We start from the raw sequence: 17,814 nt of genomic DNA, 5'->3' as shown, positions 1-17,814 counted from the left end.
ATGATTTTTAGAGAAGTGTCAAGAGAACTTTTTTGTCCGGGATGAGATATTTCTAGAAAGAAGTTTTCTAAATATAGACTCTCATTCATTAACGAGGAGAAAAAGTTGCAAGATTATCTTTTTATTGATTTTGTCTTTCAATCGAAGTTCAATTTTTATTCAAATTATTTTTACGGTGATTATTGCATTACGTTGCCTCCATTATTTATTCTTAAAGGAATTTTTCGCAAGTTTCTGTAAGATTTTTTAGCAAACTCAACATTCATTTCCATCGCTCGAAGGCCTTCCGTCGATTTACATTTTTTTTCAACGTTACATAAATTTTACATAAAAAAGATTCCGCGACGGCGCCGTTAAAAACAATAATTATCCCGCAGCTAATGAATAAGGATAGTTCAGTTGAAATGAAAATCACCTATTTTTGTTATATAAAAATGTTGTACAGGATTTTTAGATGGAAATGACAAGCGTTTTAGTTCACGCAATTCGCTGCGAAAGTTGTACTTCGATACTTTTTCCTGAAATGATTCACTATCACGATAAAATCGAAACCGAGATAAATGAAACGTCATAAGGTCAATTTGGAATGCTTAACCTGATAATTTTTCATTTATCTCGACACATGTTACCAGCAAATTAGCGAGATAATTTTTGTTAATAAGACCGAAATTCCAAATCAGTAGCGATGTCGATTTCACTTTTAACTGGATTTCAAAAGACATTTACCCTCACAATGATTAAATTTTTGTAATCATTTTATCATTCACTTCTCAATCAACCTATAACATTTCAATTGATTATGATAGTTTCATTAGAATTTTGAATTCGCAAAGTAAATTTTTTCAATTTTTTCTAAGGCTTCACTCTCCTGTAATTTGAAGAATGGAGAAAAATTACTGCGTGTCTTTATAGCCCGACCAATAGAGTGATAATGATTCCAATTCTGTTTGTGAAGTTGTAGAATGCTCTAGAAACTTATGGAAGGGTAAAGATCAGTATGGAACGGCCAAGGAAATCCGGTATACACCGGCAAACAATTTCAATTACATTGAATGACTTTTTTTAAACAAAATTATGGGATATTAAAATGAAATGAATGATATCAGTGACACACGTAATTTTTTAACAATCAGGAATTTTTGACATTAACTAGAATTAAAAATTGAATCAAACTGAGGGACAAAATTCTTAGACTTTATAATATCTCTTCGAATTTTCACTGTTACCTACTAATCAACTATTTCTTCTCTCTTTCAGAATCATCCCCAGGTGATTCTGCCGCTGGACGAGGCCGCAGTCTCGTCTTCCCTGCTCAGTGTAATGTCCAGCACAGAGCCAGCGAATAACGACCACTGTCCAGCCTCGGCAGCCTCCACATGCGGTCTTGTGGGCACTCTCTTTCCCACCAGCTGTCGAGGCCGAGCCGAAGCCTTTGCGCGTCGTCTTCACCGTCGACTGACATCCCTCAGCGGTAACGATAAAGACCTCTCTCCAACCTCAGGCAAACCCAACGAGACCTCCTGGTTGCAGACAAATCACCACAACAACAGCGATTCAAATTCTCGAGTCCACGAGCGTCAGCCCCGTCACAGCCCCGAGTCCGATCTCTACTACGATTTTGATTTATCCCCAGAGCACGAGACTGATAATTCTCAGGATCCGGGTTCTCCCGAGGAGGTTGTCTCGGCCGCTGAATTCGCAAATCTTCTTGTCAACACGTCAAAGATCCTCAAATCAAATAGCGAGTCATGTAATTGCATCAAAAAACACATTGACGACAAGAACCAGGATATCGAGTCAGGGTACGTTTTCTCATCGCCTCTCGACGGTAACACTCCCTCGGAGAGCGAAGCTTACTACGACCCCGAGTCCTCCGAAGCCGAAAAAACCAGAACAGACGATTTCTTCGATCCCATCAACACTTCTGACAGCGACGGACCGATGAAGCTGTCAAACGGAGATGTGCCGAACGTTCACAAACCACCAGGTCGTCGAAGACTTGAGCTAAACGGCCGAAAGCATGATGACACTTCTGACGAGTCGAGTTTATCCCTCAATGGAAGGGTCAAACCAGCCGAAGGACGAATTCACCCGATAGTAATCAACAACAGTTCTGATGAATCCTTGAATGATGTTGCGAGTTCTCTGGAGACAACTTCACCAAGTCATGAGTCGTTATGGAGTACTTTTGATGAGTCTACGGTGTCTCTTCAGGACGATATTTCATCTGTGACAGCTGCACCCACCAGAACGAGATTCCTCAAATCCCATTCGGACTCGGAGTTGATTCCAGGAGTTATTAAAATGGCAGCTATTGATTTGGAGTCCATTGCACCTGATGAAGTCGATCACGTGGGGACGTCGATTGATGATCTAGGGGGTAATTGGAGGCGTGAGCCAGCTGGGGATTACTGTAATGGAGATGGTCCTCAGAGAGATTCATTGAGTCTTAATGAAGACGGTTCTGGAACACTTGAAGACCACTCGACGTACAGCTCGACTTTTAATATACCTGGGGCTCTTGAGGTCGAGTGTCCAATTGAAAAGACATCATCACTGGATGAAACTCTTACGAATGAGGTTAACATGCGAGTTGGAGAGACTGAGGAGGTTAATTCTGTGGAGGACATGTCGAAATTGTTGAAGAAGTTGTCTTGTTCACCGAGAGGAAGTTTCGAGACTGATGGAAAAGATGTTGAAGAGAGTTCAGAGGCGTGTGAGGGCCATGAGGATGATGAGAGGCCTCAGAGGGTCCGGAGGTGTTCCTCCTTGAAGACAGGAAAGACTCCGCCCGGGACGCCTGGTCGAAAGAAGATCGTCAGATTTGCCGATGTCCTCGGGCTGGATCTTGCTGATGTCAGAACGTTTCTGGATGAGATCCCCAAGGTGCCAAATTCGGCGTATTCTGATCTGATTTATGATGATGTCTTTCAGAAGGATTCGAGCCCCAGTTCGTATGGGTCCAGTCCGACAAATGGGGGGATTGGAGGTGTTTCAGGGGGGCTCAGGCCAGACAGGCTACTCGTGCCCATGTTCCAACAGCCTGGGGGCTTGCCTAATTTCCTGGACCTCGTGAGGGATCGCCAGGTGTGCCTCGAAAATGTTGTCGTACAGGATGCCATCACTTTGTGCCTCAGAGGCTGTGTCAGGGTCAGGAACTTGGATTTTCATAAATCCGTTCATGTCAGATACACCATGGACTCGTGGAGAACCTTCAGTGATCTTCAGGCACTGTATGTCAATGGCTCTTGCGATGGATTCAGTGATAAATTCACTTTTGTGTTGTATTGTCATACTTTGAGGGTGGGACAGAGGCTAGAGATGGCTGTTAGGTTTCAATGCAAGGGAACTCAGTATTGGGATAATAATGCTGGGGCTAATTACTGTTTTCAGTGTCTTCCAATGACAACGAATCCTCATTATTTGCCTATTGGCATGGGGAATGGGGGGAGTCATGACTGGACCCCTACGTTCTATTGAAATTCAGGGGAGAAAGTGGGGGAGAGTGAGGGGAAGATGAGGCGAATTTTTTGGTTTTGCTTCATGTATCATTGTTTTGATAATTTTCTGAGAGACTCTGTGGGAGGAAAAATACTTCTCCAGCGTCCTACGGGACAGCCCTTATTAAAAGTCTCGTGAACTGCCGAAAAACCCCCTGACACTGAAAGATTGTGGAAATTTTTGAGATTGTGATTCTTCATATTTACAAGTTTTTTCTCATTCATTGACAAAAATTTTCTCGATCATTGTTGAGTTTAAAATGAAAACTGACGAGATATTCTCTGTGAAGGAGAGTAAAATCACGGTTTCGAAACATGAACTGAAATAGATTTTAAAATTAATATGAAATCTTCTTCAGTTGATTAATTGTTAAGTTACTTCTGTAATGATCAATTCTGAACGAAAATTTACAAAAACCCTTTTTCTGTAGAAAATACTATCCCCTGTAGAATAAGTCTCTTGATATTTTCTCTCTACAATGCATCGTTATCGCAATCATTACGAAATTAACTGAGATTTGACCATCATCGAGATTATAGTTTAATCAACAACGTGAATTTTTAATTGATAATAATTGACCATACTGCGATTTCAGAGGAAAATATCTATAGATTTACGTAGAAAATTAACTTCCGTACAAAAAACGTCTGACAAACCATTCAATCCCCCGATAATCGCACAGTTATTAAAACAAATTTAATTTTAAGATAATTAAATTCCCCACTTGAATCCTGAATTAATTAATTGTACATAAAATTTATCTTTTTCTTTATCCTTATTGATAAAAAAAATCGTGCTCGATGTAATTATACGAATCCAAGGTTGCTATTATCAGTGTATTAAGTATAAATTTTAGATTTTTTAGCTGTTTTTTTAGCTCTCGCTGATTCGAGTCGGGCGTGAATGCAAAATACAATAACAATGTTCCTGCAGAGAAAGTTACATCGAGAGATATATTATTTGTTGAATGGCTCTCTCCAAACAACGTGTCAAAACAATTCGTGATATTTTTATATGCATGACATTCACCTAGAGTCCTCTAGTCGGCCTGAAGGATAATAAATACCTGTAGTAACTCCGTGTTTCAGCTCTACTCGAATCAGCCCAATAATTAGATTTTTTTAAAAATATCATTTTAATCAAGGCGTTAATTAACGATAGGCTGTGAGAGACTTGGGTGTAAGACTGGATGAATACTGAGAAGATGAATGGCAATGGTAGTAATTATACGATTATACATTTCTTTTTTAGTCTGGATCGACTTATTTTTGTTTTAACAATTTACTATCATGTACGGTTATCCCTTGATAATGCTCACTCTTCCTGAGAAATACTTGTTCGTTGGTGTCCTCAATCAATTTGCAACAAACTTCTGTGTGAAAAAAAAAACGGAATTTGTACCTGAGACTGTCGAAGATGTTGAAATTATCAATGCCAGGTCTTTATATTTTTCTACATTAAGAAAACTCTAAATAACAAAATACTCCAATTTATTGAAGGCCTCGAGTACCATCCATCTGTCCAGGAAGATCAATCGACTGAACTACGAATAATAATATCTTCGAGCACAAATAATGGAGAAAGGAAGAATAGTGAAATAATTAATAAAACAAATCATGTATGGAAATGCGTTGTTTACTTTGTACAGAAAATTGAACGATTATATTGACGAAATATTTTACACAGAATGAACGCTTGTAAGTTCCTCTCATCTCTCGAATGATAACAAATGAAATTATGTAAATACAATCGAGGGACCTGGAGTCGTTTAATGAACGTTGAATAATGTATTTTTAATGGTCCCATATCAAAATGCCTATGTGAGGGAAAATAAATGATTAATTATTATTTTAAATGAAGGAGGAAATGGGATTAGAGAGACTTGAGAGTCTAACGTATCATTATTCATATACAATAAAATTATTATATGTAAAAGTTGTTCTACATGTTGTATTAAGACAATAAATTTAATGAAATTGAATTCCCGGACTTTCTGTTTCGTAGATCTTGATTGATTTCGTAAGAATGTGGTGGAATTTTTTTTCAAATCTTCATGGAGATCATCCACAGAGCTAATGTTTAACGAGGAAATGATAAAAAAAGTATCTGTTCAAATTTAAATGTCTGACAAAAATTTTCACATTTCATTCTCCATCATGCATCGTTAAAAAATGCCCAATAAAAACATGTTAACAATATTGAACCACATCCCTACAGAACATGACTTTCTCGTCCTAACGTAAATCTTTGTATTAGAGTCTTACGACTATTTTAGTTTATTAAATACATAGACATTTCTTCAAGTGCGGTGCTCATGCCAATTTGTATCTCGCCTCGTGACTTTATCGAGATTAGCCAATTGTCGAAACACCGGTAGATATTTCAATTAGAATTCCATCCCCTCGTGACCATGTATACAATATACTCTCATCGGTCCACGATAATAAACACTGTCATTTTATTTATCTCCATTTTTTCCCTACTTCTAACAGAGTCTTCTTATTTATATCACATGAACAGTTGCATGATTTTTTTTTCATTATTCTCATAAAAATAAAAAAACGAATTTGTTGGCAATTTCCTAGAGATTGTTTCCACTATCTTGAATCGTTGATAATGTCGGGGAGAGCTTTAGGGCATGAAATTGCCGGTGCAATCGTTGCCGACAGAACTGATAAAATTCAATTTCACGGGTGAAATTACGACGAACCATTTCTTTAACTTCCTCGCTCACCGGGGGTTTGAAGGAATTGCGATTTATTCTCTTGAAAGAATTCATCTCATCTGAAATAAGAGAAAAAATCGGTGAGTGATGGCATTCGACTGGACATAATTGTGCATAATGATAATTTTTAGGAACAGAATGTTAATTCAAAATAAAAAAGGATGAAGAGATAGCAAACTCTTCCGAATTATCGGTTCAATTCACTAGGATTTTTAGAAAAAAAAAATGCTTCATTACCCCAGTAGAGTTCTTTCGCACCCTCGAAAAATTGTGGAATATAATTCTCCAGAACCGTTAGCGTTGTATTAACATCCTCCAACACACCAACGACGGAGTAATGTTTTTCCACGGAAAGTTTGGCTCTTTCTAATGCTCCCACGGTGTTGAAAGGCCTAGAAAGTAAGTCAGCAGTGGATTATAATCAAATTATTTGGATGGATTAATCACGAGTGTAATTAGCTTAATCCTTTTCCCTCAAACATTGTGTGGGAGTTTCTTCGCAATAACTGCAGAGAATGTTTATTGAACAATGGCCCGCATAGCCATCATCAATCAATATTTTTAAAGTTCGATATATTGAAATATTTGTGCAATGATTCGACGTTTCTCTGTAGTACAATAAAACATTATTTTTTCTGGACAAAAAAATTCCATAGACGTGTCCACGTGAAAAATGATCTCATTGTTTTACAGAAAAATCTCTATTTGTGTGCCTGGCATCCCATAATCCGTGAATTTTCTGAAAATACATACGTGCATTTTTCACTGTGGCCGCAGAAGAATAAAGTCTGTCTTCTATGATCACCAATGCCCTCATGATACTCCCCCTCGATGTATCTGCACTCACGATCACCATTCAACACACAACTCTCAAAGTCCTTCTTCAACCACTCAGGATCTGGCAGTGGTAGGTCTGGGAATATTTGCTTCCTCTCGACGTAGTACCAGGGTGCACGAACGTAGTAATACCAGGATATAACTCGTTCAACCGGATCCCGGACGACGTTCATGTAGATTGGCTGAGGAAGATTGAACCTGCGGATAGTTTTTTCAAATTACCATCACGATAAGAGGATTTTTTTCCATTCGCTACGATTCTACGAGGAAATGGCTTTCATCATTGACGTTTCATATTGACGTTTACGACGGGCCCCAATGGCTCATGAGAGGGTAAAATCGATGCGTATTGACTTGCTGATGCCCCTATCGATGTCAACTTATTTTTTAAGTGTTGAACTTCAACTATCAATTTTCCTACCCAAAGAATGATGCCATTGATTAGAGGAAATAAAGTGATATGAAAATTCAAAATAATTAGGAATTCGTAAATGGAAATGACAAGTGAAGTAATAAAACGATCCACTTGTGCAGTCGAAGGTAAAAACTCTAGTGACATCGAACTGATCGATAATAAAGTATCTCTGTAACTAGTTAATAACAGGAAATTTTCAGTAAATTAAAATATTTATTTTGTGTATAAAATTTTATTGAATTAATATTGGCAATATATGATATCCTGACGTCAATGAAATTCTAAGATAAATAAATTCCATAGCTTTAACGCTTTTAGACGATAAAATAAAAAAGAATGATGGAATCTCTATTTTGATTGGCGTTGGTTTAAAAAAACTTACTCGGAAAAATTCGTGAAGCAAACGTGCTTGACGTAGACAGAAGGTTCTGAATAGCTGTTAACGAGCCTCACAAGCTGACGCTGTGAACATAAAAAACATCAGGAACATTGATAATCCCGTCTGAAAATGATTCTTACGAGGCAGTGAAAAGACTGTTGTATTAGTGCGATAAGTCTTTTACCTGTTCATAAGGCGCCAGTCGGATAGTCTCAACTCGTTGCACTTGATCTCGGTTGAAGGCAAAGCCATTTCTCATTGAGAGTCTCCTCAGCAGTTGCATAAAGGTCTGTGAACCGACCTTAGGTACACGATTGAAGAATAGTACATGCTTATCCGCTCGTTTCGTATTGTTCAATGCATCGATGTCCAGCGGATCGAGATGATCGTACTGCAACAAAAGTGGGAAAGAGTGAAATCGAGAGAAAAAAAAAATAGAAATTAAATTGAATTGCACATGAAATTAAACTTAACATAAAATCACTCGGTATCACGGAATCGTGCAGACAAGTTGACCCCGATTTGGACAGCGAGCAAGAAATTTAATCTGTCGATACGTTGAAACTATCTGAATGATGATAAAGCATTAACACGGACGAGTTATTGTGCTGGAAACTGTGATGATTGAACACGATAAAATTTGCATTTCCAAAACCAATAAAAAAATGTCTGTTTCCGTTCTTTTTTATTGTTTACTAACAGCTGTAGATATTCCGCGGGGGTCAATGACGCTTCCCTACTTTTACCGTTAAAAATTACGTAACTTGACCGAAACAGGTAGAAAAAAAGACGGTGAAGATGATGATTTCAGACGCGAATAATACATAATGGAGTGCCCGTTGAGTCGAATGAATTTAAATTTCAAAAACCGCCGACACAAACCATTAACTAAATTTGAAAAGGTAAACTCAACACTCAGGTGTGGAAAAAAATTAAGAGAATAATTTTTTTTACATTGGAAATCGCGGACACTTTCCACCCGATTTCCCGACGTCTGTTTAATTGGAAAAAGTTGATAATTTCTTTTTTCTCTTTTTTAAAATATATTGTTACGGTTTTTAATGAGAAAAATCTAGGACAAAAAAAATATAAATTGTAAAATTGATTTTTTGATTTCGCTGACGACTAGTTTCCCTTTCATATGCGATTTTCTATTCATGGGAAGTTTAAATGACCCATAAACGCGAAATAAATGATTTTTTCAACTTATTTATTTATGAAATCATAAAATAGACGGGATATGAATTCTCTTACCGTATGACTAACTCCGCTGAGCGAGGAGTTGCCATCATTTACGGTCTACCATTCACAATATATTAAATTTATGATTGAAAATAATATCTTCCGTGTCATTCACGACGCACTAAAATTATAATAATCAAAGAATTACTGCAACATTGTTTCTAGAGTAAAGAATCAATTGTCTATTCATGCTGTTAATTCTCCCAGGAGCATCATAAGAATTGTGTTACGCGAAATGCGGTTGTAAAATTCCCCTTCAACTCGAAGAAACACAAATAAGAAAGTCCATTACCTCCACAAATCTCAGGAGCTGAAAAAGCCCATGTTCTCCGACGTTTTTCATTCGAAAAATCCCACAAATCACCCGAAGGTACTCACCTAATATAATGCCCTGCGCGTCCACAATGTTTTTTTTTCACAGTTACAAGAAGATAATTGGAACGTCAACAAGCGCGCACTGGCCGAGATCCCCGGACTAACCGTATAACATCTTCACATAATGTTTTCCAACAAAAATTGACTGAAAAAAAAAATTCACTCTTACCAATTCTGTGCTGGTTCTTTTGAACCCCTGAAGTGGCTGCGCCCCCAGTCCCGACTGTATATCTTCTGCAAGACAATAAACATAATGGGCGTCAAAAATATTGGCAGGATAATCAACTCCGGGTGAGGAGTATAACTTGCTCCACTTTTGAAGATTAAAATTTGAAATGAATTTTAATGGAAATTTAATATGAATAGGAATACCTTTTTTGAGTGCCCGCAGTCTGGCATTACCGATAATAACTTAATTGAAGCGATGAAGTAATGAACTGTGGAATGATAGTCTATAAAAAAATTTGGAAAATCCGAAATATTCAAAATCATTTTAATAACTAAATTCGTGAAGAGTCCAGAGTCACTCGTCTCGTTTTATTTGTCGGGTACTGGATATTCTTCCGCGATGTGACTCGATAATAATTTCTAGGAAGTGCACCGGAAATTTTTGTAAAAATCTTTCAATAGTATACAATCCTTCAGATCGTGTGTAAAAATCCAAAAACAATGAAGATGAAAAATGCGAGATGGTAATCAGCTCCAGGAGAGACACTTAAGATAAAATATGCAATTTTGAAAAAGAGTGTGAAAGGCTGAGGATCTAGTGCAGATCCTCATCATTCGCAGTACTCCCATCAAACATTGTTAAAAAACCGCTCATTGTCCAGTGGTGAGAGATACCTTTCCCCACCCTATCTCTACATATATATGTATGTGTGTATTTTCGCCACAGCAAGAGAAAAGTTTTCACCATTCGAAAGAAAATACAACGCACCGGACATTCTCCTTTACGTGCAGATGCATTCCAAAGTTGAAAAAGAATTCGTGATTCATATGTACCAGAAGTAGGATACCCTAAGCTCTGGATTTCACGGGTGAAGTAAGAAGGAAGATAAAACACTCCCCATTGGACGTTTCACGCATCTCCGGAGAAAGTTGAACCTTCTCTTTTGCCGTTCTAAAGAGAGACTGATCGTAAACTGACCCTTCCACATTATTTTTTTTTCTCTCCGGGCTTTAAATTATCACGTGCCTTATGGGTATGGGTATGGGGAAACAGGGAAAGAGCTGCACAAATTCAAATTGAAACCTATTGGACATTTCCTGGTGTCCATTCAAAACCACCACTGAAGATGTCAGGTACCTGCTGACCCAGAACTTGGGAAAGTAGGAGGATAGATTTTTTTTTTCGTCTCTCGTTGGTCAACTATTACTTGAAGCTCGATTTTGCTGTCTAATTGCTCGGAACGTTAAACTCAACGTCCAGAACTTTCATCTCGGGGGAGACGTTCTAGTCCACTCGCGAAGCTCATCCGGGCGCAACTCGTGCATTATGGATTATGCGCAGGCTTTGTTCCTCGTCGTGGTAAGACGACGGCAGTGAAATAAAATGAGGAGTTATGAATTAGCAACTTCCCTTTGTGTGAATATGCTTCAATAGGAATATGGAGATCAATTCTGGATGAAAATTCAGTAGCGAAGGGGTACATGGAGATAAATCACTTTAAACTACTGAACAGTTTGTGATAAATTCGCTCGAGGGTGAATTTTTCTAAAAACTTTCTCTCCACGAAGCCAATAAAATTTTTCAATTAATTCGCGATATTTTTCCCGAAATTTGAGAGTAATGGACCGACGGGTTTATTTCCGTCATAATTTGAATAGTTTGACAAAGTCGTTACTATTTAAATGGAGGATAACCGACGCATAAAATCTGTGTCGCAAAAGGGTCATAAAATTAAAAAACCATTATGACCCTTCTAGAAATATATTTTTATTGCTGTGCAGAAGAAACCTGATGGTCGCGTATTCTGTGTGCTACAAAAAGAGTCGTAAAATTGATGGACTATCATGAAATTCTAGTAGTTTGACATTGCCACTGCTATTTAGATGTGTCAGAAAATATGAAATAAAATTGAAGTTACCCTGATCTATTTAGCCAACGACTCGCAGTCATATTTTAATGGCATCGTAATTTAATCAAAGAAGAAAAATCACATCACGGGCCCAGGACGAGTCACTAAATTACCAAATTGTCTTCCAATAAAATATAAATTAACCAGTTGCTAAATGCCCCAACGAGCTGCTGAAATTCATGAAACAATTTTTTTCGTGGAGATAAAAAAACTGCAATTTCCACTTAGATATCATCAAACGACAGATTGCGAATGGGTTACGGTGAATTCTGCTGATGATCCTCAGAGCGCGACGATCTGGATTCGCTGGTTATTACATCAGTAGTTATCCATTATTCATGGTCGCAGGCATTCAGGGTGTGGTGTCTTGATTTTCCAAGCAATTTGTTGTCTCATGAAAAAGACAGATTGGCATAAAAATAGTGGAGCACTCGGGGGCCTAGACTAGACCAGAGAACTCAATCCACCTGTTCCCACATTGTTCTTAGCTCCATCATTGTATGCCACGACCTGATTTTCATGATTATATTTTGCATGGGCTCCCTGTGGATCCCCCACGACGTCAACCTGAATTCTCCATATCCATGTTGACTATAATGACGTTACTCAGAATACAAACAGTGAGCGACGGAAAAGTGTCTTCAATCAATCGCATTTTTATTAATTGAAGCCCTTTGGTGCCCTTTGGTGCTCTCTGGTCTGACCGTGACTGGACAAAATGAATTTTCTTCTTTAACAAGTGACATTGGCTCTTAGTCCATTGATCGGGTCCCCGAAAAAAATCATCCCCTTTGCGCCCCTGGCAAGGGTTCAATCATAGATCGCTGACTTTTCATCAGTACATGAGTTTCTCGAAGGGCTCCAATACTTCCGCATTACGCTCATGATACTCTTACTGATACTTGCGGTGTGTTAATGCCATAAGGGAACCGTTGCCCCCGCACGAAGTCGACCCGGTGCGTGTAACGAGCATTCACGTTGACACGCACCAACGCACTCACACAGTCCTCTCTTCATCAACTTCCACTATCTCATATTGTGTTTTTTTTTTAATGCACCTCTTCACTCCTTTTTTTTTCGTACTTTACCACGTGATTCAACTGCGTTTACATGGCATTCCAACGGGGCAGTGTTGGTTAACCATAAATGGAAGATTGAAAGTCCGGTTTCAGACTGGAAAATGCACTTCTAAAATCTTGTATGTCTTCCTTCTAGACGAGAAGAAACTGCCCTACTGGTTTAATTGCGTGTCTCGTATGAAATTGTCGTTTGTTCGAGTTCCGGTTTGTCGGGGTTTATTTCCATGCTCACCGCATGGGGTTTTAATTTTTTTTAATCGTGGAATCGTTGTGACTGTTTATACCCGGACCCGGGGCAGAGATCAACTGACCTGGGGAAACTGGAACTCGTGGTAAAATTAAATTTTTCATTTCTATAGTCTCTGACATTTTTTATCTTTTTATTGTTAGATTAATCCATTGGATGTTTTGGGAAGATGGAAATTCATTCCACTTTCGAAAAGATTCAAAGTCCCCGGCAATTAATTGAATTTTTGGGGCTTAATTTAGTTAATTACCTGGCTCAATAAGTGTTTAATTTATTTTCCAATTGATTGAATTCATTTAATTCACTCAAAGAGAGTCAATTTATTAAAATCCAAATTACCACAATTTAAATATTTCTGTAATAGAATTTTATGAGCCCTTGGGATTTTTCCAGACATTTTAGAAGTTGTTTTCAGTAAAAAATGTATGGAATTTAAAATTTGCATAATTCCGCAGTAAATTGAGCGCAGAGTTTCCTATAGGTTCCTCCCAGCAATTCCTATCCTCAATTACAGGCAGAATCGATTATCCGGGGTGTATCCTGTGTGTTCTATATTCGCCATTAATCTACATTGTTTTCTCCACAAGAATGCAGGAAAAAAAAATCCTGCACTCCTATAGTTGTCGAGAAATTGTGTCCCCACATTTCTCGCTCCTTTCTTTCGTTAATTGTTGACGTTGCACTATTTCCTGTGGTTTCGAATAAAACAACGCGGTGAAGGTCAAGCGCTTGTAATATGTAATTTAAGGTGGGTGAATAATTGGTGACACGAACGAATTATTCGAAACATTCTGAAATATTTGATATGCAGTGCAGGGACCATATTTCCGATTCTTCAATTTCTGCAAATTTTAACTCATTTCGGTTGCCAAGCGTTCAACTGCGGTGAGTCATCCGATTTCAAGATTACTTATTATTTTTGAATCACCGAGGGTTATTCCAGGAGAAAATGTGGAAAGTGCTTTCGTAGGAAATTGAATTTGTGGTACAATAGGGCATTGGAAAGGTGGAGAAGGCGGCGTAGGAGGACAACTCTTCATATTTCCAGCTTAAGGCTCTCGAATTATTCTTCAGTTCTTCTATTTTTTATTAAAAATCAGTTACCCGGAAATTTACCTGTTTACCTATTTTACATTTAATATATTTTTCTAAATATAAAATATCGTTTTCTAAATTATAAATATTTCCTAAAATATTTTCTATGGGGAAATATTTTCTATCACTGGAAAGTCATAAAAAAATAGAAACCCCGAAAATAAAAATCCCAAAAATCTGAGAATTCATTCGGAAGTGAATTTATAAAAAATGGGATTATTTACTACTCCAGTAACTTGTTAAATTCATTCGGCTCTGACACCTAGAGACTCTCTGCATCTACTGGAATACTCAACCCAAAATTGATTTCAGATATATTCTCATCAACCCCATTAATAAAGCAATGCACAGATGGTGTTCCTCTCAAAATAATACCTCCGATTTCCGGAGATCATTGGGGTTAATAATCCATGGGAGTTGGCAGTGAAACAACTAATTATCTGTTATTACCGGTAATGTTGAGTTATTTGTAATGAACCAATCGATCCGATGAAAATATTTAGTGGCGCAAAATCAACGATTTCCTGGGCAACAGAGCCGGAAGTACGTCTTCTTCACAATTAGAGTGAAGCATGGATGGAACCGTTGGGTGGTAATGTCCATTAAATTTAGGTTTACTACCCCATTAGTGTCTGCGATAATTCATGGGGAATCATGATACATTAAGAATGGTATCTCGCATCATTCATCGGTATATCTCTCATCAGCGTTTGAATTATTATCATACTTTCAGCACATAAATCGTGTATAGTTGTCTCTAACATGCACTCCCTCTATTCTCTTCATTATCATCCAATTGAAGTGGAAGCAACTGGAGATAATAATCGTGTAATGTTACTGCCATTATTTGCAGGGAGAAGCACATGGTGTTACATGAGTCAATTCTATTTGAAAAAGATTCTCATTGTAAATGAAACTCGAGCAGTTTTTATTCAGCGAATGCTGAAAGGATTGAGAGAGCAATAATTGCTTTCAGTTTTTTTAATTAATAAGCTGATAATTAGGGTTCTTTGGATTGGACGTTTTCAGTCGGTTTGTCTTTAACTCAATTTAATGAATTCCATGTATTAAAAAAAAACAGAATTGAATAGAATAGTTTTTTAAAAATTTTAGTCGAATTTACTGACGATTTTTTTATGATATACGAAATTATCTTTTTTTTCTAATTAAAAAAATATTTTCTCTACTGAAAATATTTTTTTATCATTAATTTTCATGTTGGAGATTTGTAAGACTAGTCAAGACATACATTTTTATCAGTTTAACACGATAATAATAGATGGTATATATTGAACTGAGATCAGATCAACATGAGTAGTCGAGTCTGAAGAGGAACGAACTCGAAGAGGTGTTAGATCCGTGAGTATGTAAGGAGGGCTGATTAAATGCCTCGAAGTCAGACAGTTGGAATGACTGCAGGACTAATTAGCCACACAGTTCGTGATTGCACGCAAATGAGAGAAGACCCTATTTTACCCCGGTTACCGTTACAAATTCAACTTGATATCCCCCTGGGTGTACGTACCACTGTGAGAGTTTAATGCACTTAATGTGTGTACGTGTAGTTTACGAGATGGACTGACTCACGTGCTGGTGAAAGATCGGAGTTAGGGTCATGACTCGAGGGTTGTGTATATGCACATCAAGGAATTCCAGATCCTGAAGACTCAGTCTCGAAGGAAAAAGCGAAAGAGATTTCTTTTTTCTTTTGGAATTGTATAACATTATGAATGCGCACGCAAAGTTATGTTTTCCTAATCGACTTTGATATTAATATTTTTTATTCTATTTATTTTCCCTTCAGGGAAAATGGAAAAAAATTGCGACCGATTAAATTATGAGATGTTCCTGAAGAGAAAAATTTACGAAAAATTACACTAAAATTTGGAGGCGAAACATCAGATAAAAATTCAAGTCCTTTCGGCCAATTCTCGCGGAATGGAATTCAGTCTCAAGTCATTTTTCAAGCATTTTCCGTTGGGCGCAATTATTCCCTGGCGGGGTAAAATGCTAACAATTGATTGAACCGCACTTTGATGAATAATCTGTCCTGATCACGTAAATTCTTAAATTGGAAATATTCGATGAAAACATCGTTAAGAAGTCCAACACTTGACATTTTATGTGCCAAGTTTATAAATAAAGTATGACTTTACCAGATGATATTTGATTCCCCGAAATTTCATTATCCCCCGGCTGCAATTTCACTTCCATCTCACGTAATCGGGAATGTAGATCACGTGTGTGTAGAAAAAGAAAGAGGGTGCTGGAGAGGGCGATGAGGGCAACGAGCTCGCTGGTTCTAGAAATAAACGAAAAATAAAAATACAAGTATGAGCGTGTGGATTAGAATTGACAAATATGTTATTCCTCGTTTTGTTCAAGAATAAGTAAGACTTGTGTGCTTGGGGATATCCTCAACTGGCTAAACAGTGCGTTTATAATTGCTTTCTCACTGGTGACAATTATCTTACGACTGACCTGATTCCACAATGCATATCATGGAGATTTTATCGTTATTCACCGCAGCACAATGCAAACATTATTTTAATTAAACATATAAATGTTTATGTAAAGCGGTTTGCGTGCAGCATTGAATAAATAAAAGATTAAAAAATTCTATATTTGGATTGAGCGAAAACTCATTGCATTTCAATAAAATTTAATATCAAATTGTTCTTCCATAAAGTTGGAGAAATTGGAGTAATTATTGATAACAAAAAATTATAGAATTACAAATTTTATTGATCATCTCTATTACTGCTGATGTCTATCCATCAATGACATCCAGATTTTTCCTCAGCAATTTTTTTATATTGAAATATTCCTGATCTCCTGTGTATACGCACTAAAATTATCTCAAAATAAATGAAATTTTTCCCAATTCGGCCTGAAATCATTCTCCAAAAATATTCATGATAACCCACCGTTAATATGTTTGATCCCCAAATGAACTTCGCCGTCATTTTCCGTAAATGCCAGACCAATGAAAATAATGCGCTCAACCATGAAGATAAAGGTGCAATCATGATTGTAAAATTCCACCTCCAGCTAAAAGCGTCGAGAGGGGTGGAGAGGAGGGGAAGCATTATTTCAAAGTCAAGACATTTCCGTGTCGAACGGACAAACGTGTAAAGATTGCCCGTTCCGTTAAGGTGGAGTATACAATATACACTATGGGAATCTACGCACTGGCCACTGTATCGAATGAATCTTTTATTTATTTCTGATTGTTGCTGATGACTTACCTCTTTGGAACCGCGAGACGTCGTTGACGCCACACATTGTCCTTCACCATCATAATCACAAGCCCAACGAAATTACCGAGAACTTATTTCAACTTATCACACACAAGTGAACGTACTCATTCAATCCTTTAAATGTCCGAGTGACTTCACCGATCAATGAGACTTCACCATCTCGAATTGATAATTAAACGATCGTTCAGAAACAATTCCAATTGCATCCCCACTGGGTCCACCCGTTGAGATGCAATCAATCTTTCCTTTGAAGATTCCCTTTCGCGTGCGAAATTGAGTGATTAAATTTCCAACGATATCACATTATGATACGATCATCGAAATGATAAGATTCATCTCAAGGAATAATTTGAATTACGCATTCGCCTCGGATTTTGTCAGTCCGAGTCGAGTATCGGGAAAAAAAACTGGCGATAGTTCGTGGTGGATCTCCATCAGTGGATGGTCAACGTTTGACTGGAGTTCCGCATCACTCCTTCATTCGTGGTAGACTGCGAAGCGAGACTCCTACTACCTCGTGGAGGTCGGCTCTCGTTGTGCCGCAGTTCAGAAAACGAGGCGCCTTCACCAGCGAACAAACC

General features: G+C 37.7%; 2 protein-coding genes across 12 annotated transcripts in view; one reads left to right on the top strand and one right to left on the bottom strand.

Annotated features, from left to right (window-relative positions):
* The window catches only part of LOC135161994 (glycogen-binding subunit 76A-like), a 20,319-nt gene extending 14,837 nt beyond the window's left edge, over window positions 1-5,482 (top strand). For all 11 annotated transcript variants that reach the window (XM_064120111.1, XM_064120122.1, XM_064120103.1 and 8 more), the window contains one exon: window positions 1,258-5,482. In XM_064120111.1, coding sequence (XP_063976181.1) covers window positions 1,321-3,480 — 2,160 coding nt within the window. In that variant the 5' untranslated portion in view covers window positions 1,258-1,320 and the 3' untranslated portion in view covers window positions 3,481-5,482. The remainder of the gene's footprint in view (window positions 1-1,257) is intronic.
* On the bottom strand, window positions 5,121-17,814 carry LOC135162238 (heparan sulfate 2-O-sulfotransferase pipe). The gene is made up of 8 exons (XM_064120478.1): window positions 17,222-17,814; window positions 16,130-16,275; window positions 9,644-9,708; window positions 8,042-8,248; window positions 7,861-7,940; window positions 6,980-7,261; window positions 6,464-6,618; window positions 5,121-6,285 (listed from the first exon to the last, which is right to left on the bottom strand). Exons 1-8 carry the CDS (start codon window positions 17,272-17,274, stop codon window positions 6,083-6,085), a joined length of 1,191 nt encoding a protein of 396 aa, XP_063976548.1. The 5' UTR covers window positions 17,275-17,814; the 3' UTR covers window positions 5,121-6,082.

This window comes from Diachasmimorpha longicaudata, chromosome 1 (genome assembly GCF_034640455.1).
Source record: "Diachasmimorpha longicaudata isolate KC_UGA_2023 chromosome 1, iyDiaLong2, whole genome shotgun sequence".
Taxonomy (NCBI): domain Eukaryota; kingdom Metazoa; phylum Arthropoda; class Insecta; order Hymenoptera; family Braconidae; genus Diachasmimorpha; species Diachasmimorpha longicaudata.
The sequence above is the reverse complement of the archived record's forward strand: the minus strand, read 5'-3'. Positions and strand labels throughout refer to the sequence as shown.

Excerpts from the sequence above, each read along its gene's own strand:
- LOC135162238 (XM_064120478.1), bottom strand. The coding sequence starts at position 17,274 with ATGATGGTGAAGGACAATGTGTGGCGTCAACGACGTCTCGCGGTTCCA. Across the intron at positions 9,709-16,129 it reads GGGGAATCAAATATCATCTG|AAGATATACAGTCGGGACTG; the intron begins GTAAAGTCATAC and ends ATTGTCTTGCAG. Across the intron at positions 7,262-7,860 it reads TGCTTCACGAATTTTTCCGA|GTTCAATCTTCCTCAGCCAA; the intron begins GTAAGTTTTTTT and ends AACTATCCGCAG.